Genomic DNA, 22,897 nt, shown 5'->3' with positions numbered 1-22,897 from the left:
AACTGTAAAATTTCCCTTTGGACTTTCTACGAATAATGTTTTATGGCTTGTGGAAAGAATCACGGACTATAGATAGTGTTTTTAGAAAACATTTAGACATCAGTGAAGCACCCTGAGTATTACGGACTCACGGTATGGTTCGTACAAACTTCTACAGGTCGTAGATCGACTCGTAGTCCCTAAGTACTAAAACTCTATTCTAGCCTAACTTTCACGACTGAATAGTACAAGATGTAGAACCATGTACGAATCATAGTTGGTCTCATAGAATGAAGTCATGAAATAATCCCACAAGCGTTGCAAAAGAGACCCCGAAGGTCGCCTAAGCGACCGCCTCAAAAGAGGCTGGCATCGCTTAAGCGAGGACCCTGTCTCTATAGTGAGGGGTCACTTTAGTGACACCCACCCTGGGGGCCATGGTTACCAAGGGTGTCTTTAGCGACGGCACCAGGTACAAGTGGTGCAAAGGGGTTTTGAAAATACCCAAGTCTCCGACGGGATGCTCGAGATTCATTCGAAACCCCGAGAGCATAAATGAACTATTCTACTCCACCAAATGCTACGTTTCGGACTCAATGGTGCACTCAGAATTTCCAACCGAGGTTAGCTCGCCAAAAAGTGGATCCCACACCTAAGCATCATTTTAAGCCATAATCCACAAGGAGTCTCAAAATGAGACCAGAAGCCTCGGGAACCGCATGAAAGGTCGATAGAATTTCTATCTGAGCGCGTTTATCAAGAATATTGATCAAAGTCAACTTTAGGCCTATTTAAAAGGCTAAAGCACCAAACGACCCCAAACTCGCACTGAATGTCTTGATACTCATGCCAACCATGCTACTAGCCTAACTTGGTCATTCAGAAGCTGATGGAACCGTCATAATTCTGTTCTGAGGTCCTTTTCCTGGAGTTTTGACTGAAGTCAATTGTTCAAACTCCAAGAGCTCCAAAACAGGAAAACGGGGCATAAAACCCAAACAAATGACCAAATGACTAAAATGTCAGTGCCAGAAAGTCATAAATGATTTGGAGTCTCTACATAAAATCTCAAAATGCTGAAAAGATCGGAAAACGAAGAAAATGACCTGAAGGTCTATTTTTTTTTATTATTATTATTTTTATGGGAACATACCCTACACGAGGCTCTTACCTCTCATGCACAGTCAGGGGTTGAGCAACACCCCCAAGACTTATCATAAATAAAATTAAAAAAAAATACACGGAGGAGGACATAAACCTTACCTCCGAACTTAGGATGGTTCATGAGTCAGCCGACCTACTCAGGTCGGCCTACTCATCCCTATTACTAGATGGAAAGCGATAAACCTATGGGAGGACTCCTCTCGGTACAAGTCGACTAAGAAAGCATAAATGAGGGAGACTCTCCCCTTCCATGAGAAAACAATAAAGTAACCTACACTAGTCCTATTCAACTACGCTACGTATCATACATAGCTAAATTAAAGAAGAACAAGTATATGAACCTTCTATCTCGCATGGGGTGAGGAAGTTTTGTTCATCTTTGCCCTTTTTAGTCTTGTCATACCAAGTAAGTCCAAATGGAAGGGTGCATCCACATCAAGATCATGTATATATCAGTTAGGGAGGATGATAGGTAAGGAAATATATTGAGCTGTAGCAACCAGCAGCCTTGGAGTTGTTGTTGATAAAATATTGGCATTGACTTGTTGCATGCTGCATTTTGAAGGTGTCGCAGCTCTGACGTGTGCAGCTGCTTGGAAGCTCATCTGATGGTGCCTTGCATATTGGAGTGTTCCAGCCAGTAGTGTAGCCTGCACTCAAACAAGTAACCCACCAAGGATTCCAAGTAGCTTGGCTGCCATAGGACTGCTGCAAATAATGAAGCATAGTAGCTGGCATGTATGGATTATTGGAGAGTGTTGGGGAGGCCTTAGCATGCCAGTCTTTAGTCTCCCTTCATTTGAAGCTCTGTAGAGGCCAAAGAAACAGACAAAAGTCGTCTAACTTTTTCAAGGTCGCTCGACTAACGTCTCCAATTATCCATTTGAGCTGAAACTTCTTGGGCTTTGCAATTACTATATTTTTTGTAGTCATGCAACATTTGGAGGCCTGGAAACTCCAAATTGCAAATTGCTCCCTCATTAGGCTTAAGTCGGCTAACTTTTTCAAGGTCGCTCGGCTAACGTCTCCAATTGTCCGTTTGAGCTGAAACTTCTTGGTCTTTGCATATACTGTATTTGCTGTAATACTGCACAAGCTAGAGTCATTTTGATGTTGCATGGTGTATTTGTTGAGGATTGTTGATTGCTTTTAGGCTCTGCTGTTGCTGTTGAGTTGCTGCTGCTGTTGCTCAGTTGCTATCACTATTTCTGATGTAGTGTGGCCTATGTTGTTGATGTATTGGTGCAAGAACTCCAAACTCAGCTGCTGCAAGTCCAACCCAAGGCTCAAAGTAGCATGATACCTGAAGTGAATTGCAATTGTTGGCTGATATGTTTCTGATCTGCAGGTACCTGCACAATCACAAAGGAAAAGAAAAAGGAAGATATCTATTCTAATCCTTACCTCAAGGGGTAAGTTGATTGTTCTAGGAAGACAATAAATAAGGGAGACTCTCCCCTTTACAAAATTCCTATCTATGAATTTATACATAGGGAATTCTGTACTACAATTAATGATATACAAATCAAGGAGGTTGTTTGATCCTCTTCAGTTTTGTCCTCCTAAAGTTTGCCATCCCCATTTTTTCCAAGATGTAGTATCCTCTTGTTTCCTTAGGAAGCTGTTGAGCACTGTAGAATTGAACCATGCTGTCTACACTGTGGCTATGCTTGGAAAGTGTATCTGCAACAAAGTTAGCTTCCCTATAGATGTGCTTATATTAAAAGAAATCCAGCATTATGATCAGCTCCTGCAGGTTTGTGATGTAGTTCCTGATGGTCCAGGGAGATGTGATCTCTTGTTTTAGCCATTTCACAAGTAATTCAAAGTCAACCTCCAGTAGAACCCTGCTGTAGCCATGTTGAATACACTAGATAATGCCTATGACTGCAGCTTGTACCTCAGCTTGGTTGTTAGAACCAATTCCAAGTGGTGCAGCAAATGCATAAAGGATGTTTCCTTTATGATCTCTTAGGATACCCCCAGCTCCAATTCTTCCAGGATTATCCAAGGCACTTCCATCAGTATTCAATTTAACCACATGGTAAGCTGGTTTGTGCCAACTAACTTGGATGATTTTCAGCTCATGGCTGCAGCTTTTCACCATAGCTATTAGCTCCTTCTAGTCACTTGGCCAATTAATGTAAGGGAAAGCTGTGAAGATCAGCATGTATAGTTCTTTGATGACTGAGAACTTCACTCTAGTACTGCTTGACTTTTTGCCACCATATTTGCTAGCACATTTGTTCTTCCATAGGTTCCAACAAATAAATATAGGAGTAGCTTGTATTAATAGTTTATGGACTTCATTATTTGGTTTAGCTAGACACCATTTCATCAAATTGCTCCTCATGGGGCTGCTGCTGTGTTGTATACCCCAGCAATCAGAAAAATACTTCCATATGTGTCTAGCCATGTGTCCAGAGATAAATATGTGATCTATATTATCGCAGCCTGGCCTGTAGCAACAAGAACATTGAGCAGCTGCATGACCAAAGTGCACAATATTTTCATTGGTGGGCAACTTGCTTCTGAGAGTTCTCCAGACAAGAAAGGATATCTTGAAGGGTATATTCTTATGCCATATATTATTGTCTGTCATGGTTTTGTTCCTTTTTGGCCTGATCTGGTTCCAAGCTGAAGCACAAGTAAAGTTTCCATCTGAGGTCAGCTTCCAGTAGGCTGTATCTGGATGGTCAGGTTGATACTTGAAGGAAAAACTTAGAATCTTTTGTATCAGGTGTTGTGGTGCATGTTGCCTCACCTTCTTTTTATTTCATTCTCCATTATTCAGGAACTTTGAGACAGTGGTATTGTTAAGTCTAGGTAGACATTCTTTGTGGTAAGCTAGGGGTCCAATTCCTAGCCAATCATTCCACCAAAAACTACAAGAGCCGGAAGGGCTATTACATTTTTACCTTTTGGGTTTTGAGAAATGAACACCTTCTTTATGTTTTTATGTGTTGTCTCAACAAGATAGAATTTGGGCGAGACTTTTGAGTTAAAATAGTGAATGTTGTGAAAAGAGAAATTTCATTATTGATTAGGGAGGTACCTTCTTTACTCTTACTTCTCCTGATTTTTTTCATTTTCTCTAGTGACTTATTTATTATTAAGTTTTGACATTTTAAATTAATTTATTTTGTTTATCAAGTTTGCCAGAAGTAACACGAATTATACTACATTGTCTCGTTGTTGAATTGAAAATTATGAGTGAATCATAAAGTCCTTTCTCGCTAGAGATCTGTCAATTAATTCCTTATATTTATTTAAGAGATAAGTATCAAAAACACCTCCGAATTTGGTGTGGATTATTGGTTTCGTCCCTAAATTATTGACAGACTTAAAAACACCCTTCAATTTAATGAACTAAGCTTAAATATACCGCTCTCATTTCATACCCAAAAATGTGTCATTCACGCGCTTTAACTGATGTGGCATATATATATAATTAAAAAAATATATAGAGATTTTGTTATTTCTTTAATTAAAAAAATAAACTAACATAAAGAAATAAAAAAAAAAGAATTTTGTTATTTTAAAGTTCAGCAACGAGTCACTTAATTTCCTTATATTTATTTAATAATGTTTTTTGTTTTGATTAGGGAGAAGGAGGATTCATAGGCTTGAAGACATTTGTTATTAGTAATAACGTATCTACCGATTTTGTCATTTTTACAATATCAATACTTGGGCAGTTCAGTTTCTTAATTATTTTGGGACATCAATATTTCTGATATAAAGTATATTAAATACGACTTTTACAAAAGCATAATTATGTACAGCCAAAACTCTTACTAATGTCAACGACAAACTCTATGAAATCAGTTAACCTCATTGTTCCTTTTTATAGTTATATATTTTATTTCTCTATTTGTTTCTCATCATGCTAATTGCTAGCTAGCAGTTAGTTTTGTTAGTGAAATCCTTTGACTTTTATTTTTGGTTCTTTTCTGAAGAAGTCCTTTGAACCATCTATCGTAACCAATATGAGTTGTGGTGCAGTGATGGGACTGCTTCACCTTTAATTAGAGGTCTCGGATTCGAGCCATGTGCATGAAAAAAATCCTATTGGAAGAGTCACCCCCGAATAGGCCCTGCAGTGAACGATCCAAATTTAGTTGGAACTACACAGACTCCGAATACCAGGTGAAAAACTAAAAAAATAAAAAATAAAAAACCATCTATCGTGGCATTATTATATTTAGTTTTTAGAATAAAGAAAAAGAGCAACCCAAATGCTTTCAAAATTTAGGTGCTTAATCTAGATATGATAAGACAATGTTAGGTGCCTCTCCTAAAATATTGTGTATAAAAAGTAGATATGGACACTTAGACTTTAAAATCTACTCTAGACGAATAAAAATGGGCGTAAGAATATTTGATTATATTATTAGGTAGAGAGTTGACAGGGAGACGGTTTACTCATTTGTGTGTCATGTGTCGAGAGTATTTTATATATTTTATGTGTATGGAGATATCTAGAACTTGCTCATTGTGTATATGAAGTGAAACAAAGTATTAAGTCGTAGGAGATGATCCAAACATTTCTTTGTTAAGTCAATTTTAGACTATATTTTTGCATGCCTTCATTATCCATAATTATACCCTTAGAACCTTTTTAATCTAGTTTCTTGGATAGCCGCTTAATAATACTTTTTCCTTAGTTAATAAACTTGCATTAATTGGTCCTGAAAGTTCCTAGGGCACTTTAAAATTACAACTTAAGAGTAAAGGGAAGAGGATGGTGAATCAATGGGATTGCTTTTGGATATAAAAGAAAAAAAAGGTTAAAATGGTGTCCATGTATATAAAGTAAAGACGTTCTTATAAGGTGAGCAAAAAAACTAAAAAGTTGAAAAAAATTGCTCCTTGCTAACAATGTGCAAAAGAAATAAAATAGGTCAAGTGCTTAAAGATGAGGGGAGAAGAAGGGCAAGCGTAACGAAAAGTAGAAAATTAGGAGACATATGGAAAAGAGCATAAATTATTTGAAGTAAAAATGTCTAAAAGTGCATAGGGAGAGTAGTCACTATTTAACTAAATATTTTCTATTTGTCCGAGAAATTGGAATTTCTATTTGAAAACCAGCGGAAGTTCCGGATAGATTTATTCCACCAGCCGACATTAGAATCCGTAAAGTCATTTTGATTTTATGTTTTCATTGATTTTATGTTTAGAGTATGACAATAAGTGAAAGCCTATGGTATATATTGTATGCATGCGAATTCTTTTTTGAGAAAGAATGATATTGTTTCATTCATATGCCCGAAAATTTGTGATATATTATGAATATTTGAGGGGTATCTATCTTGAAAAGTGAAGGCACAAAAGTGACGCAAACTTGGTGATCTATTAAATTTCTTTGATTCATAATATAATTGCAATTTGCCCTATGATGCTGTTGAGTTGATTCTAAAGGCTACATCGTTTTGGTAGAATTATCTTATTTTGGATTGCTAAATGCACTTTGTATTGAGAGTTGGTTGAATGTTTAAAGTGTCTTGGTAATCAAGGTTGCATTGAAAGTTTCTTGAATGTTTAAACTGTCTTGGCGATCAAGGTAGGAGTTAACCCGCGCAAATTGTGCAGTGAAGCAGGTGCTATGTTTTAAGTGTCTAGTTTGTTATTCGAGTACTAAAAATATGTTAAACTGTGGGGTGGTTATGTGAAGAGTATTTACACTCTGTTTAGTCACATTTTCCCCATGTTTATACCTTGTTTTTAGATAGTCTAGATTAATATTCCTGAGTTATACTCAATTTTATTGTGACACTTAATTCAGGTGTGTTGTACATTGTAGGTGAAATTACCTAACATTTGACCAAGTATAGAACAAAACTAGATCAGACCTCACCGAGCCAAGTGCAAAGCAGGGATCCAGGGTTTGCGCGAGGTCTCTGGTGAAGAGGGATCGATTTTAATCCCCCCACCCACCCTTGAAGTTTTACACCCTATAGAAGGATCTCAGGGTGAGTAGAAGAGGCTCGCGGTGGCGAAGGCGAGGTCAAGGGCCACTACCTCGCGCCGCGAGGTGCTAAAGACGTTGGCAAATTTCGCTCTTTTTTCAATGTGACTTGGAGGTCCTTTCTAGGTGTTTTTAAATATTATAAATACTGTTAAGTTATGAATGTCATTTTCTATATAATAGGCATTTTCTACATAGTGGGCATTTTCTACATAGTGAGCATGTTGCCACTAGTTTTTTCTTATCTTTGTAACTCATTTTTATTCTATAAATTGCCATATTTTTGGCATGAATGAATACACAGAAACGAAAACAAGAAAATCAATTATACTCTCTTTATATTCTCTTATTCTCCTTTCCTTTATTAATTGTCAAGTTAGTTAATTTATAACACGTTATCAGCACGAGGCTCTAGCTATTTTTAGAAGGTAACAAAAAGTGGTAAGAGTTTTATTTAAATTTATTTTCATAAAATGACAAATATTTCAAAACTTGAATTTACTGCTCTTGATATCTCTGGAAAAGGCTACTCATCATGGGCACTTGATGCCGAAATTCATTTAGAATCAATGGGTCTAGCAAACACCATTAAAGATGACAATATGACATCCAATCAAGACCGTGCTAAAGCTATGATATTTCTCCGTCACCATCTTGACGAGGGGCTAAAATTACAATATCTCACATTAAAAGACCCTCTTAAATTGTGGAAAATATAAAAAAAGATATGACCACCTGAAGTTGGTCATGCTTCCACAAGCTCGTCATTATTGGCTAAATCTGAGATTAATGAATTTCAAAAATATAACTGAATATAATTCTGCTCTGTTTAGAATTATAACTCAGTTAAATTTATGCGGAGAAGAGATCACTGAGCAAGATAAAGAGATCACTGAGCAAGATAAACTGGAAAAATATTCTGAATTACTTTCTCACCTTCTGATTGTTGAACGCCACAATGAACTATTAATGAAAAATCATGATAGTCGGCCCGTTGGTTCTTTGCCCCTCCTTGAAGTGAATCAGGCAAATTATAACCAACGAGAAAGAGGTCATGGCCCAGTCGTGGTCATGGTCGTGGTCAAAGAAGAAATTTTAATCATGATACTCAGCTGGGACCGAGAAATAATCAGCAATATAAAAGGTAGTATAAAAAGCTAGAAGCCTTACCGAAGAAAAATTCAGGAAGTGTATGCCATAGATGTGGAGGTGTGGGGCACTGATCGCGAACTTACCGGTTATCAAAACGTTTGGTTCAACTATATCAGGCATCTTTGAAAAGGGTAGAAAATAATCTAGAGATAAATTTTATCTCTGAAGATAATATTGAGCCCATGCATTTGGATGTAGCTTATTTCTTTAATTTTCCTGACGAAAATATGAATATTGACAAGACTAATAATATGTAAATATTTTTCTTTTTATCTATATTAAATATGATGTTTGTATTTTCCTAGTCAATGTAAATAAATAAAATTTATGTAATATATTATGTGTTAATACTTATTTTATTTCTTATTGAAGAAAATATGAAAATGCCTCAAATCCTGTTTGGATCAATGATAAATCAAGAGGATATTTGTGTAATTGATAGTGGAACAACTCATGCTATTTTTAAAGACGAGAAATATTTTTTCAATTTGCTTAGAAGAAAAGCTAATGTTACTACAATATCTGATAATTCAAAAATAATTAAAGACTCTGGAAGAGCTACTATAATTCTGCCTAAGGGGACAAAAATTGTTATAGAAGATGCACTATTTTCTTCTAAATCCCCAAGAAACTTGTTAAGTTTTAAAGATATCCGCAGAAATGAATATCATGTTGAGACACTAAATAAAATGAATATTGAATATCTTGGTATAACCAAGAGTGTCTCAGGCTAGAAATATATTTTGAAAAAATTATCAACTTTGTCCTCTGGCCTATATTATGCAAAAATCAGTGCAATTGAAGTACATATGATCAAAAACCAGAAGTTTACTGATCTAAATAAATTTGTGTTATGGCATGATCGAATAGGTCATCCTGGATCAATAATGATGAGACGAATTCTTAAAAATTCAACTGGACATCCGTTAAAAAACCATAAGATTCTTACAAATGATGAATTTTCATGTGCTACTTGTTATCAAGACAAATAAATTGCCAGACCATCGACCCTGAAGGTTGGCATCGAATCTCCTGACTTTTTAGAGCGTATACATAGAGATATATGTGAACCTATTCATCCACCTAGTGGATTGTTTAGATATTTTATAGTTCTAATAGATGCATCATCTATATGGTCTCATGTGTGCTTATTATCATCTCGCAACCTGGTGTTTGCGAAGTTGTTAGCACAAATAATAAGATTGAGAGCGCAATTCCCAGATTATCCAATTAAGACAATTCGCCTTGATAATGCTGGAGAATTTACATCCCAAGCTTTTAATGATTATTGCTTATCAATTGGAATAAAAATTGAACATCATGTTGCTCATGTTCATACTCAAAATGGCCTTGCAGAGTCATTTATAAAGCGCCTACAATTGATAGCAAGACTTTTACTAATGAAAAAAAATTACCAATTACTGTTTGGGGTCATGCTATCTTACATGCAGCAACACTTGTACGTCTCAGACCGACATATTATAATAAATATTCTCCGTCACAATTAGTATTTGTTCATGAGCCAAATATAGCCCATCTATGAATTTTTGGTTGTGCAGTATATGTGCCTGTAGCACCATCACAACGTACAAAGATGGGGCCTCAACGAAGGTTAGGCATATATGTTGGGTTTGACTCACCTTCCATAATTCGGTACCTTGAACCGTTGACTGGAGACTTATTCACTGCTCGATTTGCAGATTGTCGGTTTGATGAAATAATTTTTTCGCCATTAGGGGGAGAGAAAAAGGAACCCGAAAAAGAAAAAAAATTACGTGGAAAGTTTCATCACTATCACATTTTGATCCAAGTACCCGCACATGTGAGTAAGAGGTCCAGAAGATTATCCACTTACAGAAAAAATCAAATCAAATGCTAGATGCATTTACTAATTTGAAATTGATAACTAAGTCACATATCCCTGCAATTAATGTGCCTATCTGGATTGATGTCCCAAAAGGACTATCTACAAGTATCATAGCTTCTGAATCCCAAACACGCCAGAAGCGTGGTAGACCACTGGGTTCAAAGGATAAAAATCCTGGAAAGAGAAGCGTGAAAAATTATAAAGATAATACTACACAAGAACCTCTTGAAGGAGGTCAAAAATTGAGTAATTTTGATATTCCTGAAGAAATCAGTGAGCCCGAGACTCAAGTTAATGAAGAACTTTCAATAAGTTCTACCGGTGATGAGATAAATCTAGATCGATCAAAAATTATGGTGGATAATATTTTTGCATATAATATTGCAATTAACCTCATGCAAGATAGTGAAAGTTTTGAGCCTAAATCCGTCGAAGAATGTCGACGTAGATGTGATTGGCCAGAACGGTAAAAGGCAATTTAATCAAAATTAGACTCACTTGCTAAACGTGAGGTTTTGGACCAGTAGTCCAAACCCCTGAAGGTGTAAAACTAGTTGGTTACAAATGGATTTTTATGCGAAAACGAAATGAGAAAAATAAAATTGTAAGATACAAGGCATGCCTTGTTGCACAAGGATTCTCTCAAAGACCCGGAGTCAACTATGAAGAAACATATTCACCTGTTATGGATGAAATTACTTTTTGATATCTCATCAGTTTAGTTGTACATAAAAATCTTGATATACATCTAATGGATGTTGTTACAACTTACCTTTATGGTTCACTTGATAATGACATTTACATGAAAATCCCAAAAGGATTAAAATTACCTGAAGCATGTAAAAGGTCTCAGGAAATATACTCAATAAAACTGCAAAGATCATTATATGGCCTGAAACAATTAGGGTGTATGTGGTATAATCGCCTTAGTGAGTACTTAATAAATGAAGGCTATATAAATGATGTTATTTGTCCATGTATTTTTATTAAGAAAACGGAATCGGAGTTTTTTATACTCGCTGTTTATGTTGATGACATAAATCTCATTGGAACCCCTGAAGAGGTCCAAAAGGCGATTGAGTATCTAAAGAAAGAATATGAGATGAAAGACCTTAGAAAGATAAAACTTTGTCTAGGTCTGCAAATTGAATATTTTTAGCAAAAGGAGTTTTTGTCCACCAATCTGCCTACACTGAGAAAATCTTAAAAAGATTTTACATGGACAAAGCACATCCATTAAGTACTCCAATGGTTGTTCGATCACTTGAAGTGGAAAAAGATCAATTTCGACCTCCAGAAGAGGATGAAGAAATTCTTGGTCCTGAAGTACCATATCTCAGTGCTATTGGTGCACTTATGTACCTTGCTAACGCAACCAGGCCTGATATAACATTCTTTGTTAATTTACTGGTAAGGTATAGTTCATCCCCAACGCGAAGACATTGGAACGGTATCAAACATATTTTGCGATACCTGAAGGGTACTATTGATATGGGTTTGTTTTATACTAACAAAGGTTGCGCAGACCTTATTGGTTATGCAGATGCAGGTTATTTATCAGACCCACAGAAAGCTCGATCTCAAACAGGCTATCTATTTACACACGGAGGAACTGCTATATCATGGCGATCTACAAAGCAGTCTATTGTTGCTACTTCTTCAAATCATGCTAAAATAATAATAATTCATGAAGCAAGTAGAGAATGCATGTGGTTGAGATCGATGATACAGTTCATCAAAGAAAGATGTGGTCTGGAAAATGATGTTAAAGTATCCACAATTATATTCAAAGACAATGTTGCGTGCATAGCTCAATTGAAGGGTAGCTTCATAAAAGGAGACAGAACGAAACATATTTTATCAAAATTATTCTTCACACATGATCTACAGAAGAATAGTGATATTGATGTACAACAAGTTTGTTCAAGTGATAATCTTGCAGATTTATTCATAAAGGTATTACCAACATCAACTTTTGAGAAACTAAGATATAAGGTTGGAATACGTCATCTCCAAAATATCAAATGAAGTTTTCATCAGGGAGAGTAAAATACGCGTTGCACTCTTTTTTTCTTAACCAAGGTTTTGTTCCATTGGGATTTTCCTGGTGAGGTTTTTAATGAGGCAGCACTCAAAGCGTATTACCAAATGTGTGTACTCTTTTTTCTTCACTAGGATTTTTCCTATTGGGTTTTTCTTAGTAAAGTTTTAACGAGGCACAACATCTATAGATGTTTAGGATAACTATGTATATTTATTCATTTACTAGAACTTTTCATTACACGCGGACATCCAAGGGGGAGTGTTAAGTTATGGATGTCATTTTCTACATAATGGGCATTTTCTACATAGTGGGCATGTTGCCACTAGTTTTTCCTCATCTTTCTAACTCCTTTTCATTCTATAAATTGCATATTTTTGGCATGAATGAATACACAGAAACAAAAATAAGAAAATCAATTATACTCTCTTTATATTCTCTTATTCTCCTTCCCTTAATTAATTGTAAAGTTAGTTAATTTATAACAAATACCTAATTTTAGTCATTTTTTAGGAGAACAAACATTACATAAGCATAGAACAAGAACAAAATCACAATTCTCTTGGGATTACTTCTGTATCTCTTTACTTACTTTATTTTTTATTGCTATATAAATTATAGCTTTGGTGATCAAATTGTGAGTGGCTAAAAGCCCTCTATTTTGGGTTACATCTGTATCTATTTACACCATTTTTAGTGCTCAAATATGTCATTTATATCTAAATTAAATATTTTGATTTTATCTTATTTTTAGTAAGTTTATTTTAATAAATTTGAAAGCTACAAAAATAGAGTCACATTTCAATATAAGTTTTGTTTTAAAGAAAAGAAAATTTACAAAAAATATATGTTTTTTTTTTAATGTTTAGTTTAATAAACAAGTTAGTATTTTCTCATCAATTATATTTTTTCAGATTAGCTATTTAACATTTTTTGTATTTTATTAATTCAAAATAGTTAGCTAATTATTTTTATTATTAAAAAAAATTAACCTAAACTACCCCACTCACCTATACTACCCCATTAACCCCTTAAATCTACCCACTCTCCCTCGCATTTTCACTCACCATCCACCCACAACATACCCATCTTTCCAATAAAAACACAAAAATCAAGAAGAAGGGGAACCAAAAAAGAGACTCCCACTTTTTCCTCACACTTTTAATCATAAAAAATCCACAAAACAGTACACAAAAGCAAGAACAGCACAAATCGAACAGCAATAAAAGAGGAAGAAAAATGAAAAAAAATGTGGAGTTCGAGGTTTGCTTTCGTGGTTCCGTTCGTGGTTCATGTTGTATCCTTTTCTTTGTGAATTAATCTTCACAAAAAGTAATACTTTATGATTTGTTTTTACAATTATATAAGACATGATTCCAATGTTTAAATTTTATGTGTTAACTTTAATGTTATAATATGAAATTGGTTGAGAATTTTTATGTCGTTAAATTCAAAGTAAAGTTGAGACGATATGTAGTTAGTTCTTGCATGCTTAAAGGTTCAATTTTGATCTTGTTCTTAATTAAAACATGAAATTTGATGTTCTACTCCATGTAATTGATTGATATTCAGATAAGATTTAGTTATAATGAATTAAGTTACTTTTCGACTTTATATACTTAATAACATTGTGTTCATTTTTTGAGAAAATTAAATAAAGTAAAACAAAATCTGAAACTTCTTTTGCATTTTCCTTTGAGTGATGAATCTTATTTCTAAGTTTTAAATTAACCAATTTATGTTTATTTAAATAATTAACTTTGTATTACTGAGTTACAACGATTAACTTTTATTGGCTTTTATAGGAAGATTTGAATTTTCAAATGATTTTGATAATTATTTTTTTCTTTAATTGAATGTTAGTAGCATGATTAGGCCGATAATAAGAGTAGAAAATATTAGAACATTAAACAAATTTCAGGCTTATTATACAAATAAATAAATAATTAGTGGCAAGACTAGAAAGCGTTGCTGCATGTAAATGACTTGCTCCTCGTCGTTACGAATAAGACAATAGGGAAGGAATTCGGGCCAGAAAAGCTTGGGTGGTGATTTTGGAAAATTTGAGCCTAAGCCAGAATTGGCTAAATTCTGTATCAGGAGAAGTCTAGGGTGATTCAAAATTGTATGGGGGATTGAATCTTTAATTTGATTGGGGTAGTTGATAGCCAAGAAGATACGGAGCCTGTACGGCTTTATGGAATCGCATTCAGGTGAGTAAAACTCCCGAAATTGGACTTGGCATGAATGGTATAAATTACGACGTTTTAAGTAAAGAAAAAGTCCAAAAATAGTTTTAGTCATTCTCACTTCGTTCTTAAGAGACCAGAAGCGACCTAGGGTGAATTCTTACTGCTTTCCACTATAGTTTATGCCAAAGGTAAGTAATTTACTCCTTAAACTTGTAAATTGATTTCTAGAACCCATATTCTATGGTAGGTGATCATTAGGGGGGATTGGACTGAAACTAATGGTGGAAAATAGACCTAGAATGGGGGTTAGGATTATGGGTTGATCTAAGAGGGGGAATTATGATATAATACATGTAAATTAGACCATCATATTGATCATTTGTATGTATTTACTGTCTTTAGACCAAGAATAAGTTGAACGAAGACAGAAAGGGAAAGCTCCTGCACTTTAGAGTTGTCAAAGCTTGATTTTGAGGTAAGCAATAGTTTGTTTCCTGTAAGTGATTCATGTACTTGCTAAATTACTCCACTGTATGGATATATGTATATGAATAGAGAAAAATGAAATGATATATGTGAAATGATTACTTACTGACCATGATTTGTAATGAACCTGTTCTTGCTAGATATGATAGTTTGACTATTAACTTTGATTACGGCTGACTGTTATGCTTGGATTGGGTATCACATTCCGAAAAATATTTGGATCAGGTGTCAAACACACATTTGGATTGGGGGTCACATTCTAACTTAACCTTGGATCAATTGTCACGTTCCGACACATCAATAGGAGGTTGCAGGTCCCATGAGAGGACCTTTATGTAAAATTGCATGATCTTGAGACTAATGAACTATGATAATGTTGAGTATTGGTTAAGAGATGATACTGGTTAAGTTTGTTCTGTATATATGTGCTTATGGTGTTGTATTTACTTGTTCATGTCTCACTTACTGGCTAGCCGCGTGATTCTACTAGTACACTGTTGTTTTGTTTACTAATACTACACTTGTTCTGTCTTTGTTGAATACAAGACATATTCAGCCGGCTGTAGAGAGACCTCGCATAGAAGATCATTAGTTTTTAGAATTTGAGGGTGAGACAGTTCTTTCAGACTACCGTGAGCTCTTTCATATCTTAGTCCTTCATTCAGGACTTAGAATCTTAAACACTATTTTACTTTATGACTCTTTGGGATTGCATTCCCTTTTTCCTAGACTTGATGTTTTTCTAGAGTTTTGGTACCTTCGACTTTCAGTTCCTAGGAGTTAAATTCCGTATATATTTTGGTTTATAATTAGACATTACTAAATTTATGGGAACTCAGTATTATTTATTGGTTAAACCTGCTTACACATCTTTAAACTACTTATATGTCGTGAATGTTATGAGTTTGGGTTGTACTAGTGGTTCTCCCACCAGAGGGTTAGTGTGGGTGCCAGTTACGGCAGGTCGGGGTTGTGACAAATTTGGTATCAGAGCCCCAGGTTCGTTGATTTCGTTGTGCCAAAATAAGTCTAGTAGAACCTTACGGAATGGTACAGAGATATATGTACTTTTCTTCGAGGGGATACAGGATTTTAGAAATGATTTCTCTTTCTTTTCTTTCCCTCGTGCTATAACTTGATTCCAATTGGTATCTAGCGATCCAAATTGGTAACTGACCTTTTTCACTCTCTTTTTCTGAGGATGGTGAACACTCGCTACAATGGTGTCTAGCCCGTGGCTCCTATTAAACCAGAAGAGGAGCCAGTTGTGAAAGGACGCGACCGAGGCAGGGGTAGGAGAGGAAGATGCGGCAGAGGATGGGGAAGAGCAGTGCCCATCATAGGTGAGGCTCTAGCTGAGAAAGTAGCTGGAGATAATCCCCCCCCCCCTCCGCATCCCAGGATGTACCAGAGGATGGGGAAGAGCAGTGCCCATTACAATAATAATGATAATAATAATAATAATAATAATAATAATGATAATAATAATAATAATAATAATAATATTAATAATAATTATAATAATAATGATAATAATGACAATAATAATAATGATAATAATAATAATAATAATGATATTAATAATAATTATAATGATAATGATAATAATAATAATGATAATAATAATGATGATAATGATGATGATAATAATAATAATAACGATAATAATAATAATGATAATATTATTAATAATAATAATAATAATAATAATAATAATAATAATAATAATAATGATGATGATGATGATGATAATAATAATAATAATAATAATAATAATAATAATAATAATAATAATAATAATAATAATGATAATAATGATAATAATGATGATAATAATAATGATAATAATGATGATAATAATAATGATAATAATGATAATGATAATAATAATGATAATAATGATAATAATTATAATAATGATGATAATAATGATAATAATAATAATTATAATGATAATAATGATAATGATAATAATTATAATAATGATGATAATAATTATAATAATAATAATTATAATGATAATAATGATGATGATAATAATAATAGTAATAATAATGATAATCATATTAATAATGATAATAATAATTATTATGATAATGATAATAATAATAATAATAATAATAATGATAATATCTATCCCGTTTTGATCGCAAATACTCCGGGTATCCGCCGAGACTTTACATACTACTTCCTTTTATAGAATTAAGTAACTGCCTTGCGGATTTCAAACATACATTTTACATAAGTTTATTAAAAGTGAAAAAGGCCTGAAAGCGACCTATGTTACAAGATTAAAAGAAAATAAAATAGTGGGACCATGTGTTTTTATATAATTACAAAAGACAAAAGGGTTACTATAAGTTTCTTATCTTCTGGCATCTTTGTTCTTCAGCCTTATCTTCTTCTCTTCCTGTTTCTTCAGCCTTATCTTCTCTCTTCCTTATCTTCTTATCCTCCGTCCATCTGTCCTAGTTCTATTCAGAGGATGTAGACATGGTATCTTCTATCATTTTCTCCTTTTTTGGAGAACAAAATTCGCATGTGTCTTTGGCGTGCTTCCTCATTTCGCACAATCGTTATTGAGCTTGAGGGCTGGACTTAATAATACCTTTATTAATTAAATCTATCTTTGTCTCCATATACCGTTTAGCTGCCGGCAGAGTGTTTTTTGTCGGTGCAATCAAAATAGAGGAATGTATTTTGGTTCCTCCATAAGTTTTGAATCCTTTTTTGAAATTGTGTTCTATATTTTGTAAAATAATTCTTAATCCAATAGCACGTCTGTAGTGAGTATCTTTTTCGGTAAATCTTTGAAAAGATTTTTCCTGAAAATTATTTATTATATTAAAATCTTTAGCATTTCCAATTTGCATGAAATGGTAGGCTGGATATCGTTCATCCCTATAAAAATCTGGTCCGGCAAAAATAAATTTTAAGACCAAAATATCTTTTACGGTGATCGTGGGTTATTTAGGTAACAATCTTTTACTCTGTCTTGTACCCAAGAGGGTAATCAGCTTATTTCAGGGAAATTTGGAGAAGTAAGATAAATTGAATTAACTGTTCCAAAGTCATACCAATATCTAATTTTCTATGGCGAAGAATCTTGTAGGTAATTTATTCGAGGATATATCCCCGTAAAATCAATATATCTGTTAGGGATAGTTTTGAGAGAAAATAAATCTCTCATAATCTGTTTTTGATCTCCTATTGGAGTAAATAACTTATCAAATTTTTCTTTCATAGATTCCAAGGTAATTTCCTTTTGGGGTCTAAAAGATAGTTTTTCACATTTATCGTTTTGTACCTCCATAGTCGTGGAAGTAGTATCATCTTTTTGAATTTTTATCAGGCTAGTAATAATATCATGGGCATCACTGCAGTGACCAATTCTAGACGTTATTTGTGCACATATACTGAGTAATTTGTCAGCAATCTGTTATTCACAATCAAAGTTGGCAGTTTCAATAATATCGGAGACTGTTGTTTGAATATCCTTGAAACTTTTATCAATATCTCGTAGATGAATCATCATCTGTTATTTAATTTCGTCCATCACTAGTGAGAAAATCTGCTCCAATGTTCTTGTTAGTACGAATAATTTCGATATCAAAAAAGTATTCAGACACTAACATTTGTCATATAATAAATCGTTTATATTCTAGTTTTGATGGAAGATTATTGTGAACAAAGGTTTTTACCTATGTATTATCAGTTCTAAGCGTAAATCTTTTAGAAAGTAAAAAGTAATATAATTTTTGACAACTTTTTACTACGGCTAATAATTCTTTTTTATTAATATGACATCGCGTTTGTGTATCTGAAGAGGTTCCAGAACAATATCTACATAGACTTTCTCCAATCTTATTTTTATTAAGATCATAGTCTATCTTTTTTAATACACCGCTCTAACAATGTTCTGAAGCGTCTGTTTCTAAGATTAAATCATCACTATCCTTTGGTAACTGCAATTTTGGTAAATTATTGCAAATAGTTTTTATATCTTTTATTTTTTAGTTAAAGCTTCATTAAATTCAAAACTTTTATCCTTTTTTAATAATTCTTGAAATGGTTTTCTTAGTTCAGCCAAATTCTGAATATAATCTGAAGTATAATTAAGGATTCCTAGAAAGCTTTGTATCTGCTTTTTATCGACTAATTTATTTGGGAAAACAGATAACTTTTCAACAATATGGCTTCGTAATTGTATACCATTTCCGTCAATTATCATTCCTAAAAATTTTATCTCATTTTTTAATAGGCTTGCTTTCTTTTTAGAAAGTGCTAATTCATTTTCTAAGCATAAATTTGTAAACTTATTTAAGTGTATCAGGTGATCTTCAAGACTATCAGATAAAACTAAAATATCATCGACGTAGACAAATATGTAGTCATAATATTTAAAGATATTATCCCTTTTTCTTTGGAATATCTGTGGTGCATTTTTTAATCCAAATGACATAACTAACAATTCATACTGTCCTTGAGGGTTGAAAAGGCAATATATTAAATACTATCTTTATTCATTTTTATTTGCCAAAATCTACTTTTGCAATCAAACTTAGAAAATATTTTCTTGTTAGTAGTTCTATTGATTACACTTTCTTTATGGGGTAAGAAATATCCATCAAATATGGTATTATCATTTAATTTTTTATAGTTAATAACCATTCTTGATTTATTTCATACTATCTCTGCATGGTTTCTTACCATAAAAGCAGGAGAGCTATGAGGAGAGTTACTACGTTTTATTATTCTAAGACTTAATAATTCCTTAATCTGTTTTTGAAATTCTTCTTGGTCTTCAGGACTGTATCTCATTGGTTTTACTCTAATAACTTTATCTTTATCTTTCATTTCTAGCTTGGCTTCTATCTTATTTTTATCCCAAAATTCTAAGGGGTTTTCAGAAAAACATTGTTCTAATTTTTGTTTGATTATATATATATTTTTTTCTAATTTATTGAAGGTTATCTGATATTCTAGCAGGAGATATTGCTGATTTATTATTTGAGAATTATCCCAATCAGTATCATATTGTAGCAAAGGAGTGCTTTTTGAAAAAATTGGTTTATTTTGGTATCCTATATCACCACGCTGGATTGTGCGGGGTTTAAATTGAATAGGTAATCGTTTTTTTAGTTTTAAAACGGTTTACAACAATCGTATATTGACAAGGAGAACTTTCTCATATAATATACTATGAAACATTTCTAAAAAGTTATTTCCTAGAAGTACATCTTGTCCAGTATTATAAAAATAAAATGGGAGATATTTTATTAAATAATATCCTAATAGTATAATCGGTTGGGCAATGCATCTAGACATTGTTATAATATTATTTGATATATCTCTTCATCTGATAATAGGTAAATCTTGATGGTATTCTTTGAGAAATATTTCTGATCTGCAGCAACATTTTTCCGATCCATTGTCTATATAGGCAATAAAATATTCAGTTTTATAATATTTTAAACGTTATTCCTATAGGAATGTATATACTATATTGGCTTGTCATTTTGATATGAATATTATCTTATTATCATAAGTAATCTTGATACCTTGATCAAGTATATCATATGGCTTTACACTATCTAGGAAGGTACTTCCTAGTAGGATTTCTAAAGTATCATTGTTCCCTTCTGGTTCAACGAGTAATCTTATAGGTATGGTGTTATCTTCGAATTTTAAAATGGTTTCTATCATGTTTGCAATTTCATGTCTTTTTCCATTGAAATCGGTGTAAAGATATTTATCTTTTAATCTATACTGTTGGTGATGATTACATAGTCTAAGGCTAATATAATTTCCACTAACACCTGTATCTAATAAAATGTTAATAGGAACGAATTTTATACTATTAAAGTATTCTCCCTTTATCTTATAATTTTTTATTTAATCATTTTTTGCTTCTAAGATAGGTCGTATAAATCTTTCTAATTGAGTTTTTCTTATTAACGCAACAGGATTTATGACTCGAGTATCGTCAAAAGATAATCGAGACATTGAATCTTGTTGGTTATATAGGGGTTTAGGTTGTAAATCTAAATCTAATGATGTATCTTCTATTTCTTGTATCTGGGTTATACTAGGCATTTGTATCTGATTGACTTCCTCGAATAGATGGGGATAATCTATCCTATCTTTTATAGCGAAACAATCTGAATGATGCCTATTTGAAATAGCATATGAGATTGCATAAGTTATCGAATATGGTCTATTTTATTTATGGAAGAAATCTTTTCTTTTAAATTCTTGTATTAAGCTTAGAGTTTTATCAAAGTCTTTATTTAGAAGATGGTATGAAATTCTTGGATATATATTAAATTTAATCTTTTTGTATTGTAAATTTTCTCGTAATATTTCTAAGCAGGCTTCTTTCTTGTTTATTATCTTGTTATCTATAATAGCTAAATCTATTGGGTTATCTAACCTTTCTCTAAATGTGAATTTTATAATTATCTAGATTGCTCCTATATGTATCCATTCTAGAGTATTTCGAATTTCTGTCTTTATTTTTCGTAATTTATCTTGAATATCTTTTTTAGATAGTAGCGGTATCATTACTTTATTAGAAGTAACCAAAACTTCTAAAGCTCTTTCTTGAATATTTAATCCGTAAAATAAATGATGTTTTCTTATTCTTAATCCTAATCTTTCAAGCGTATTTACTTTAAATCTTGAATAATTAGTTAAAGAAAACTTTTCATTTTGTATTTGTTTTAATTTTCTTTTATCAATAAGTATATCTTGTTTATATTCTCCAACTTGTTCTATCGTTTCTTCCATTATATCTTGGACTGTTTCTATTTCATTATTCATTCTGACTATCTTCTTCGGAAGAGGAATAATAATCAGTATCTGTTAATATGAAAATTATATCGTCAGACTCGACTTCTTCGAAATTATTTAATTGTATAAATATTTTTGATTTTATCATTTCTTCAATATCTTCATCAATTTCTATTTTCTTGTTATTATTAGCAAATTTCTTCAGGCATCTATTAGCATAGTGTCATATCTCTTTACAGTAATAGCATATGTATTCCTTTGAATTTTTTCTCTTATTATTTCTTTTGAAAAATGATTTTTTATATCTAATATATCCTTTATTTTTGTAATATCTAGCCTTTCTCTTTTTAAAATATTTTTTCTTAAAGAGTTTCTTCTTTTTATATTTTTCTTTTAATCTTTTTGTAATAATAAGGACTTTCACATCCAATCATTATTGGCATTTTTGGATTATCACAACATAGACTTATTTTCTTCTTTAATCCTTTTGTTGCTTTAGCCAGTATGGCGTCTGCACACCATGTGCTTAACATATCTTTTAAATGGGTTATCCTTTTTCCTAAGGTATCGGCTGTACTGGGTTATAAGTATCTATTAACCTTTTGCCCCAAGGGTCTGGGATTTTAGTAAAAAATATTGGTAAATACATTTCTGTATTTTTTGTTTTGTTGTAAATGTAATAATAGTAATTTTGGAAAACACATATGTATTTATCTATTTCACACATGTCACATAATTGTAATAGTAACAACGCAAGTTCATATTTTTTAATCATTGCTGGGTCTTTTAAGAAGTTACCTTCTCCGGCAAATTCTAATCTTATGGCTTCTAAAGCTCTTATAATTAACTTAGCAATATTATCATCAGTGCCAAAGATATCAGCTTTGGTGGCTTCGTTTAAGTTTTGCCGAAATTTTAATACACTATTTAATAGACTTCGTTCTATAAAGTGTTTAGTTGTATAATAATCCATTTTATTTACTGTTACTGCTATCATTAAGGAAGTTTTCCATTTATCTATAGCTTGTTCAGTATTGTTGATACAATCTAAAATTAGATATATTCCGAACGGATTAATCGCTTCACTTTTCATTGAGCCTACAGAGGTATGACTATCTTTTGCTCTTAGTGCGGCATTTATACCTGCATAAGCCCTAGAGGGTTTATTGAAACTTGTTCAGCTAGTTTCATCCTTAGTAGGGAGCTCTGTAATATTAGGATTAAAATCCACTTCTTTTGGTTTGTTAGTATCCATT

At 32.8% G+C, this 22,897-nt stretch overlaps 1 protein-coding gene across 1 annotated transcript in view; it reads left to right on the top strand.

Moving 5' to 3' along the window:
* Positions 1-16,596: 16,596 nt before the first annotated feature.
* LOC129883472 (uncharacterized) overlaps positions 16,597-22,897 on the top strand; it is a gene marked incomplete at both ends in the record, with an annotated part of 8,939 nt that continues 2,638 nt past the window's right edge. Inside the window, one exon of the mRNA XM_055958132.1 lies at positions 16,597-16,975. Coding sequence (XP_055814107.1) covers positions 16,597-16,975 — 379 coding nt within the window. The remainder of the gene's footprint in view (positions 16,976-22,897) is intronic.

Source organism: Solanum dulcamara, chromosome 3 (genome assembly GCF_947179165.1).
Source record: "Solanum dulcamara chromosome 3, daSolDulc1.2, whole genome shotgun sequence".
Lineage (NCBI taxonomy): Eukaryota > Viridiplantae > Streptophyta > Magnoliopsida > Solanales > Solanaceae > Solanum > Solanum dulcamara.
This window is presented reverse-complemented; position numbering and strand designations above follow the sequence as displayed.